This window comes from Cryptomeria japonica, chromosome 6 (genome assembly GCF_030272615.1).
Source record: "Cryptomeria japonica chromosome 6, Sugi_1.0, whole genome shotgun sequence".
In the NCBI taxonomy this organism is placed as follows: domain Eukaryota; kingdom Viridiplantae; phylum Streptophyta; class Pinopsida; order Cupressales; family Cupressaceae; genus Cryptomeria; species Cryptomeria japonica.
Genome location: NC_081410.1, coordinates 502,610,789 through 502,620,917, shown reverse-complemented (window position 1 = coordinate 502,620,917; position 10,129 = coordinate 502,610,789). Strand labels below are relative to the sequence as shown.

Genomic DNA, 10,129 nt, shown 5'->3' with positions numbered 1-10,129 from the left:
GAGAGAAGGGAGAGTCACTAGGGTTGATGGTTTTCACTTAGGGGAGACTTTACACTCAAAAGAGGGGTTGAAACCCACAAGATCCAATCCCACGCAATGCAAGATTGGATTCTATATGAGTTTCAAGGGTTAAGACATCAAGGATACCCTCTTTTGTAAAGAAATGTGGATAGAAAGATTAAGCTAGGACTGCATGAAAAGTAGGAAAGATTCGCTTATAAACAGAGATAGGGATATGGGATGAAGTTGTGGACCTGGAATTAGTAGTAAAATGTCGAGACGGTGCTGTTCTGCAAATTTGAGCGAAAGTTGACGGGACGATGGCGCTCGGCGTGCACACAGTCCTCCGAAAAATCCGCAAAACGAAGGTGGATCTGTTCGTCTCTGCACAAGGATTCCAGATCTTCAATTATAGCCGCGTACGTGCCACCTACACACAAAAAAGAGAGGACGATTGGGGGGTTAGGGATGAGGGGTTTGCCTTTAGGTCAAACCCCGGTTTTGGAATTAACCAAGAAATGAGAATGTTGTAAATGTAAATGTTTGTAATGTAAACAAGTACTGATACCTTGTTGTAAGAATGTTTGTATTCTTACATGCAAAGGTGTAATGTATGTAGTATGTTGTATGTTGTATGTGATCTCCTCTTCAATGGTTGAATCCTTGTCTTGAATGCAACACTTGGCCTTGAATGGAGACTTAGAATGATCAATTGCTTGAAAGAATGTTTGAATGCTTGAATGCTTGAATGTTTGAATATCGCTTTCGCCTTTTTCTACATATGTCCTCCTCCTTTTGAGAGGGGAAATGTAGTTTATATACTTGTCAATTAGGGCTGATAGACTGATTTTCCCGACCTTAGGCGGACCAGGAAATGTTATTTTCCAATTTGCAAACTTAAAGACCCGAGACCCAAAAGAGACCGGGCCCAAAAAAAGGCTCAGGGACCAGGGCGCTGGGCGCCATGGTCCTGGGGGACCAGGGCACTGGGCGCCCTAGTCCTGAAGGACCAGGGTGCTGGGCGCCATGGTCCCACCTCCAGGGACAGCGGGGTGCAAGGAGGATCAGGCCAGGGTGCTGAAAACTGCAGTTTTTGATGTCATGAACAAGTTTCGGGGTCTCCATTCAGGTTCCGTGTTGCATCACCATCGTGAAGACCCAAATGCAGTCAAAATTGCAAGTGTCACAATTTTAGGATGCTACATTTAGCCCCCACTTTAGCAGGAGTATAAGCATACGCTCATACTTCCGGTAAAGTACAAGGAAACAACATTGAAAGACTTTCACCACGTCAAGAAGGCAAGATATACCAAGCCCCCAGTGGACTAAGGATCTTACGACTTCGATTGACAAAGTAAAAGGGAAGATCATGAGGGAGAACCATGACTGTCAGTAGTAAGGTTCCCTCACTATGAGTCATGCAAGAAAGATATCAAAAATTTTCAAGGCAAAGCTAAATTTGTCAAGAAATTTTCAAGTATCTTGAAAAGATATGAACGGGATGTATGCCCCCCTATGTTAAAGCGATCGCACACGCCTCACTGGGGGTGATTTATTTAAGGTAGTGATACATATAAGAAATGAGAAAGGAGAGGAGCACGTTATCACAAGGATTTAGCCCCCAAGTGTGAGATAAGCCCAAGGATAATAGACACAAAACACAAAGCACAAGGTGACTTCGCTTTCCTCGGGGTCAGTATGCTGTATGATTATTCATGTATATCATATGTATGTATGCATAATTGTTCTTCAATCCCCAATCAAGGAAGGTCACCTAGAAGAAGGGAACACATGTGTCTTTTGAGTCAACATGAGAGAGACCAAAAGAGATCTCAATGTTTTGCATCGTCCTCAAGTAGACAACACTAAGGACAACAAATAGAAGAATGAGAATAACACATAGAAGAAGTAACAAAAGAGAGGAGGAGAGAATCTGCTATGCTAATGAAACTAGTCTAGCACATCATCTACCCCCCGATCTTGCTGATCAATATTTTGGGAAGGTAGGAAACATGCTAGAGGAGGAACATCCAACATAGCAGATGGAGCTATCACAAGATCCAAACAAGGGCTATGTTCATGTTCCGAGCCACGTCGTTCTTGTCTAGGAGCTAGGATAAGTGCTTTAGAAAATTCGTTAGATAAATGGTTATCAACATCAACATATTCATGTTCACTATCAGAAGAAAGAGGGGTAACATTTTCATCATGAATAACATTTTCATCTATATCATCATCAAGATTTATAAAAATAGGATCTTTAACTCGCATAGGATCAAGACCATCATGCATCTTATGTTTAGGAGATTTCGGCTCGATTTTCGGCTGAGGAGAAAATGGAATAATGCTAGCTGAAGGTGTTTTTGGGGATTGCAAAGTTTGAGAAGCAGTTGCCTGAGCTCTAAGACGACGCTTTCGTCGGCGTTCACGTGCAGAACGATTTCGTCTAGTCTTAGTAGGAAGTTGCGAAGATTGAGGAGGAGGAATGTTCTCATCCTTATCACTTGGGTGTTTAGGTTGTGGTCTCTTAGGTTGAACAATAGGAGAAAAGAAAGGTCTCTTCTCTCCATAAGAGGAAGGAGGAGGAACTGCTCCATATAAGGGAGGAATATTTGGTTTAGGAAGGAGACCAAGCCCATCATGACAATGAGGTATAGGTCTACTTTTAGGAAGTTTATTAGATATAGGCATAGTTACATCCATAGGGATGGGCTGGGAATCTTCTTGAGGAAAGACATTGGTTTTATCTTTCAAAGGAAGAACTTCCTTCTCAAGAACGATAGGAATGTCAAGTTTGGGTGTTCTAGGTTCACTTAGAGATAGGATCATATCTTTTTTCCACTTTTGATAAGATTTGAAAAGATGATCACTTTGCGGAGGAAGAGATTGAAATTGTTTAGGCCAAAATTAATCAATAGGAACACTAGAAGTTCTTTCAGCTGGTTTAAAGAGACTATGATTGATATTAACAATTTCACCATTTTGGGGAAATTTCAAACACTTGTGAATAGGAGAAGCAATAGCTTTCATGGAAGATAGCCAAGGATAGCCTAGCTTCACACGAAATTGTTCGGATGATGGAATAATAGCAAAGTCCACATCAAGGGATTTGTTATGGACCTCAATAGGTAATGTAATAGAACCAATTACAAGAGAAGAAAATGCATCAAATAGTTTCACAACCACATTTGTTTCATCATAGATCACTTGATTCAATTGCAAAGTAAAAAGAAATTCTTCAGTAATGATATTAACCATACAAGAAGGATCAATAAGCACTCCACGACAAGGTGTATTCTTGACTTTTGCAACTATATATAAAGGACCATCAGGTGCCCTGATAGTTTCACTAGAATCAAAGGTGATGGAAGGTTCTTTAGGGATTTTCTGCTGCTCTACAAAGTTAATCACATTCGGAGCCGTAGACACGAGATCATCAGGTGAGACAGAGGAATCAGTAGTATCAATCGCATTAGAGGTATGAGAAGGCAATGGATCAGTGAAAATCTTAAGATTTTGGTTAGGAGGAGCTACAGATGTGTTGCCTTTATCATTCACACCAGAAACAAAGATAGTATTATTATCAATCAAATCTTGAATTTTACCCTTTAAAGAAAAACATTTTTCAGTATCATGCCCAAGATGACGATGAAATTGACAAAAAGATTTGTTATCAAAATAGGGTGAATTAATCTTTGTAGGATCTATCTGCTTTATAGGAGGAAGAGTAAGCACATTTTGTTCCAATAACTTATTCATAATACTATGCAATGATTCATTCAAAGGAGTAAACTTTCTTTCTTTTTTGAAAAATTTAGAAATAGGAAGCACACCTGATGCTGCATTCACATTGTTGTTGATGATGTTTTCATTGAATTTAATGGACTCTCTGTTCGGTTTAAACTTCCCAAATGGTTGTTGACTACTATCACCCTTATCACTCGGAGCCATAGGATTTGCTTGTTCCATTTGACTCACAGTCAGTTGATAATGGTGAAGAGTTGCGCACAACTGTTGGAAAGAACTAAACTCAGAAAGCAAGAGTTTTTCTCTAATATCTTTTTGTAAATTAGAAATAAAGATTCTTTGAATATCATTGTCAGGCACTGGAAAGGAAATTTGAGCATACAAATGCTTATATCTACCAATGAAATCAGTCACTTTTTCTTTAACACCTTGTTTGCAATGCATTAAATCAATCAAAGTAACTTTAGGACTTATATTATTTTGAAATTGTTGAATGAAAGCATTTGCAAGTTGTTCGAAAGAAGTAATAGAATAGGAAGGCAACGAGCAATACCATTGTAGGGCTTTGTCTCTTAATGTTCTAGTGAACAGTTTTGCAAGCAACCTTTGGTCATAAGCAAAATTGGTACATATTGTTTGAAAGGTCTTAACATGTTTTAGAGGATCACCCTTACCATTATAAAGCTCCAAATGCGGAATTTCAACATGTTTAGGGGGGATAGCTCGAACAATGTCAAGACAAAGTGGGCTCGCAACATCAAATGTGGGCACACTAAACTTAGATTAATTCATAGAGGCAATTTGTTGCTGTAAAGAAGAGATAGTTTGTGCAAGATTGTTAATGGTCGCTTCAGTCGAAGAGTTCATATTAGACGTGTTAGATTGTGATGGAGGTGTTATGTTATTGAAAGAAGGTAGAGAGTAAGGTGGTGGGACACTATGATACTTAGTCATAGGAGATGATTGGAAAGGAGGAACACTACAAGGAGGAATGGAAGGGTTAAATGAATTGCCCCCTTGTGTCATGTTCATTTGTGGAGATATAAGAGGAACACTCATTGAAGGAATGAATGAAGAAGTTGGATTGAATGAAGGAAAAGGATTGATTGAAGAAGAGGGATTGCCCCCATGACTGGTGATCATAGGAGGAATGTCTTGTGTTGAAGTAGTCATTATGTTTGATGTAAAAGTAGGTATACTAGCAATAGGAGTCGTCAAAGGAATAGAATGATTAACTTGAGTAGGAGGTTGTGTATAACCTAAGGTTTCGGCACAACTTTTCATAGGCATCACATTCGAATCCACAATGTGTGCAATACCACGCAAAATATCAATTCCATTCTTATCACTTTGAACCATACGTTTTAGACCCTCAATTAATGAAAGAGCTTCACTATCAGGGTATTCTTGAGACATCCATTGTCGAAAATCATCAAATTGGTTATCCAATTTTGAAAGTTGTTCTTCAGAAACCTCATGGAGAGCTTCTTCATCATTAAGAGGATTAGAGGAATTACCCATGTCCTCATTAAAAAGGCCATTCAAATTAGGTTCCATCTCCTCGGTAATTACACCTTGGAAGGACTTAATCCTAAGGCTTCGTCTAACGGGAATAGTGTAAGTAGGGCTTATTGTTGTAAAACTCATGCACTAAAGAGAGATAGAAGATTTTGAATTTTAAAGGTAGCAAATTTCAATAAAACCAGCCAATCTCCTAGATTTAAGCTGTTAAATGCAATCAGGACAATCTCCCGAAATTTCAGAAAAAATGTCTGGGACCGTGGTGAACGGAGTGCACACGGTCCTCGCAACTTTTTCCGAAATTTTCAGGGATGAAAGTTATGATGATTTTAAAGCTAATCTGAAAAGATTGAGTGATTTTACGATCTGTAGATAGGCCAAATTAAAGTTGCAATCTCAAAATTGAACCCTACCAAGATTGTTGAAAAATACAAATTTTGAATTTTGAAAAAGAGAGGGAAACTGAAATTTTGAATTTTATGATTTTAGAGGGAATGTTGAAAGCAATGCAGGTTTTGAAATTTAAAATTTGACTCGATTTCATGCAAAATTCGAATTTGAAAGTGGAAATCAAGGTTGTTGCAATTAAACACTTAATTTCAAAAGTCACAAACTGCAAAAATTTGAATAAAGCATTGAAATTTTGAATGAATGCCAACACACCTTTCAGATTTAGGACTGTAAGGAACACAATTTTAACACAGATTTCAATTTCAACAATTTTTGAATGATTAGAAGCCTCAATCCAAGCAATCGCTATACCAACTTTGACTGTAATTTTGAAAGTGGTAAAATTGATAAAATTAGCCAAAATTCTGGATTTTAGCAGAAAAATACAGTAAGATCTAGCTCCCGAAATTTCGGAAAAAATGTCGGGGACGATGGCGCTCAGGGTGCACATGGTCCTCGCAACTTTTTTCCAAATTTTCAAGGATGAAAGATATTATGATTTTATTGCGGAATCCAAAGTTACAGCCGATTTGGAGGTGTTTTGATTAGTGAAATTATCAGTCAAAGGTTGAATCAAGAAGGTTTTAAAAATTAGGGTTTTGACACTTAACCACTTAATTTCTATAATTGAAGCACAAATATGAATTGACAATTTGCAATAGAAGGGTAGATCTGAAACAAGCATTAACAATTAACCATTTCACAAGCTTAATTACTAAAAAGAAAATTTTAGGGTTTTTATGCAATTCACCTCTAAAATTTGCAAAAGATCAAACATGGAAATGTAATTAAGGAAGCAAATTTTTTAGATCTAACCATGAATAATCAGAATGAGGATGTTCACGTCGGGCTCACCAAAATGTAAAGCGGAAAAATTGAACCCTAGTCGTTCTCCCCTCCCCAACTCCAAGGAGAGAGAAGGGAGAGTCACTAGGGCTGATGGTTTTCACTTAGGGGAGACTTTACATTCAAAAGAGGGGTTGAAACCCACAAGATCCAATCCCACGCAATGCAAGATTGGATTCTATATGAGTTTCAAGGGTTAAGACATCAAGGATACCCTCTTTTGTAAAGAAATGTGGATAGAAAGATTAAGCTAGGACTGCATGAAAAGTAGGAAAGATTCACTTATAAATAGAGATAGGGATATGGGATGAAGTTGTGGACCTGGAATTAGCAGTAAAATGTCGAGACGGTGTTGTTCTACAAATTTGAGCGAAAGTTGACGGGACGATGGCGCCCGGCGTGCACACGGTCCTCCGAAAAATCCGCAAAACGAAGGTGGATCTGTTTGTCTCTGCACAAGGATTCCAGATCTTCAATTACAGCCGCGTACCTACCACCTACACATAGAAAAGAGAGGACGATTGGGGGGTTAGGGATGAGGGGTTTGCCTTTAGGTCAAACCCCGGTTTTGGAATTAACCAAGAAATGAGAATGCTGTAAATGTAAATGTTTGTAATGTAAACAAGTACTGATACCTTGTTGTAAGAATGTTTGTATTCTTACATGCGAAGGTGTAATGTATGTAGTATGTTGTATGTTGTATGTGATCTCCTCTTCAATGGTTGAATCCTTGTCTTGAATGCAACACTTGGCCTTGAATGGAGACTTAGAATGATCAATTGCTTGAAAGAATGTTTGAATGCTTGAATGCTTGAATGTTTGAATATCGCTTTTGCCTTTTTCTACATATGTCCTCCTCCTTTTGAGAGGGGAAATGTAGTTTATATACTTGTCAATTAGGGCTGATAGACTGATTTTCCCGACCTTAGGCCGACCAGGAAATGTTATTTTCCAATTTGCAAACTTAAAGACCCGAGACCCAAAAGAGACTGGGCCCAAAAATAGGGCCAGGGACCAGGGCGCTGGGCGCCATGGTCCTGGGGTACCAGGGCGCTGGGTGCCATGGTCCCACCTCCAGGGACAGCGGGGTGCAAGGAGGATCAGGCCAGGGTGCTGAAAAATGCAATTTTTGATGTCATGAACAAGTTTCGGGGTCTCCATTCAGGTTCCGTGTTGCATCACCATCGTGAAGACCCAAATGCAGTCAAAATTGCAAGTGTCGCAATTTTAGGACGCTACAATTAATATATGGATGACATAACTCTTGAAAAGCTCATGATCCAAAGTCAAGCTTAAAGTTTATCATATAATTAAGGGTGATATCATTTTTATGATTTGTCAATATCAATGTATGACACAAATTTATCTACTCTTATAAAAAGTAATAGGAATGTCTTTAGAAAAATATCAATAGAAAATGATTAATTTTTTTTATATAATGTACAAGGATAAAATTTTATGAAAATCATTGTGTATTTGTTTCAAAATTGATGATGTAAGAATTTTATAGATCTTATATTTTTCTTTCAAATGAACAATTCTTGATACAACTGCAAACATAATATTCCTTTTCCAATTTTTACAATTTCGTTTTCAACCCATCATTATATTCATTAAATTCTGAAAATACACAAAATAATAATATCTTTAATTATCTACATTGTTCAATTTTACCTTCATCTCAATGATTAATATAATTCAAAATATTAAAAACATTCCACAAATAAATTTAAAAATATTTATAACATCCTAATGAAAAATTCAAACCTTTTATATATCTATATTAATTTAAACAAAATCTGACGCACGCAATCATCAAAAATAGAGTCACACTTTATTCAAATACGTATATAATGCCTAGATTTCAAAACCCGTGACAAATGCACATCATTCACCTAAAACACGCAAGTAATCTAAATCAACTCTTCAGTTTTGCATATGCTTGGTCTACAGTTGACCAATTCTTCTCCCGAAAATCATCTTTAAAACCATCCTTTTAGCTAATTCTTTGATTGCACAAGAAAATCATTCTCCAAAACAAAGGATTTCCTGTTTTGAATGCTCTGCAATTCGATACAGAGCACAAACAAACAGCATTAAAGCAGATTTTATAGAGAAAAATGTTTTCAGGCTCTGTGAAAATAGACGAGAAAGGAAAGAAGAAAAATTTCACAGACTCGGATGGATCACCTTTGCGATCGGGCAATTCGAAGGCGTCGCAGGGCGCGAGTTCGAAACCCGTGCTGAGCCGTTTGCCGAAAATGGTGTCAATCATAACAGGCTGTCACATGGCTCCACTCAGTCCAGGCAGAGACTATGGCTGTAGACATAACAGACCAGGAGGCTTTCGATGCCACACTTATTTGATTCCCAAAGAAGCCATGGAAAAGAAGGATGATCGCGGGTTCGAACCTCTGGAGCCGACGTCTCCCAAGGTGTCGTGTATCGGGCAAGTGAAGAAGAAAAAACAGGCCCTCGAGGCAAAGCAAAGATGGAGGAGGTCTCAGGATCGACCCCGGCTGCTGTCACAAACCAGGCCCCTTATAACGCGTCGCGGCCCTAAATTTTCCAAGATGAAATCTTTTTTCTCCGGCAAGAAAGTGACGGAATCGGCCTTTTGCGAGTCTCCAGAGATTGATGTAACTAATTGCCCTTCCCTAGGGCAAATGAAACGGTTTTCCTCCGGTAGGCGGTGCGATGCACTGGAAAATGTTTGCAGAGATTCACAGAAATTGACAGAAAAATGTAGTGATGAAAAGATCGATGCAAATTTATCGCCTGTGATGTTTTATTCAGGGCCTCTGATAAATGAAAGGCCAAAGACTGAAATTAATTTGTGGAAGCGCCGTTCTATTGCGCCGCCCATGGCTTTGAATCTCTCAGCTTCTCATGGATTGGAGACCAGAATTCCTTTAACGACATGATTGTAGGAATTTTGTTTATTTTTTTTATTTTTTACTATTTCTAGAGAGACGCTTCTTTTGTGAGCTGTTAAAATTTGTATAGCGACTTGTTCATTCAATTGGCTTGTAATGAGGAATATTAATATGTTGAACTTTATTCAATTGTCGGCTGGAGGCTTTAATTTCTTGAACCCTTGTAATGTATTCTTCGTTTGAATTAATCCTTGGACGTGGAATGATTTAATCGACATGTCACGATGGATGATTGTTAAGTTTCGTGCTCCTTATCTTTGCTGGTCACAATAATTACTAAATAATAAATTATGCTAAAAGTCTTCCATTTAGAAATTTGTATCATAAAATCTTATTGAATCTTATTTAGAAATTTGTATCATACAATCTTAGTACAGCTTGAGTTGGCTTAGTGGTGGGGAATTTGTGCTCTTCAAAGAGAGGTCACAAGTTCAAATCCCAAAAGGGGATAAGGTGTGTATGCCTTGTTTGTAGTGCAGTTAGGTATGTCCCACAAGGAGTACGAGGTAGTCCCATAGGGCTCTAACCCATTGTAAAGACCCTTTCCTTTCCTACTCATAACAAACAAAGTACTTGAATATGTGATTCATCTTCCTACTATTTTGATTATGAGGGCATAAAATAACCTT

General features: G+C 38.1%; 1 protein-coding gene across 1 annotated transcript; it reads left to right on the top strand.

Annotated features, from left to right (window-relative positions):
- The first annotated feature begins 8,476 nt into the window (after positions 1-8,476).
- On the top strand, positions 8,477-9,624 carry LOC131052866 (uncharacterized protein At1g76070). The gene has a single exon (XM_057987510.2). The coding sequence runs from the start codon at positions 8,685-8,687 to the stop codon at positions 9,486-9,488; it is 804 nt and encodes a 267-aa protein (XP_057843493.2). The 5' UTR covers positions 8,477-8,684; the 3' UTR covers positions 9,489-9,624.
- Positions 9,625-10,129: the final 505 nt, after the last annotated feature.

What these genes read in the sequence shown, in the direction of transcription:
- LOC131052866 (XM_057987510.2), top strand. Translation starts at nt 8,685, where the DNA reads ATGTTTTCAGGCTCTGTGAAAATAGACGAGAAAGGAAAGAAGAAAAAT.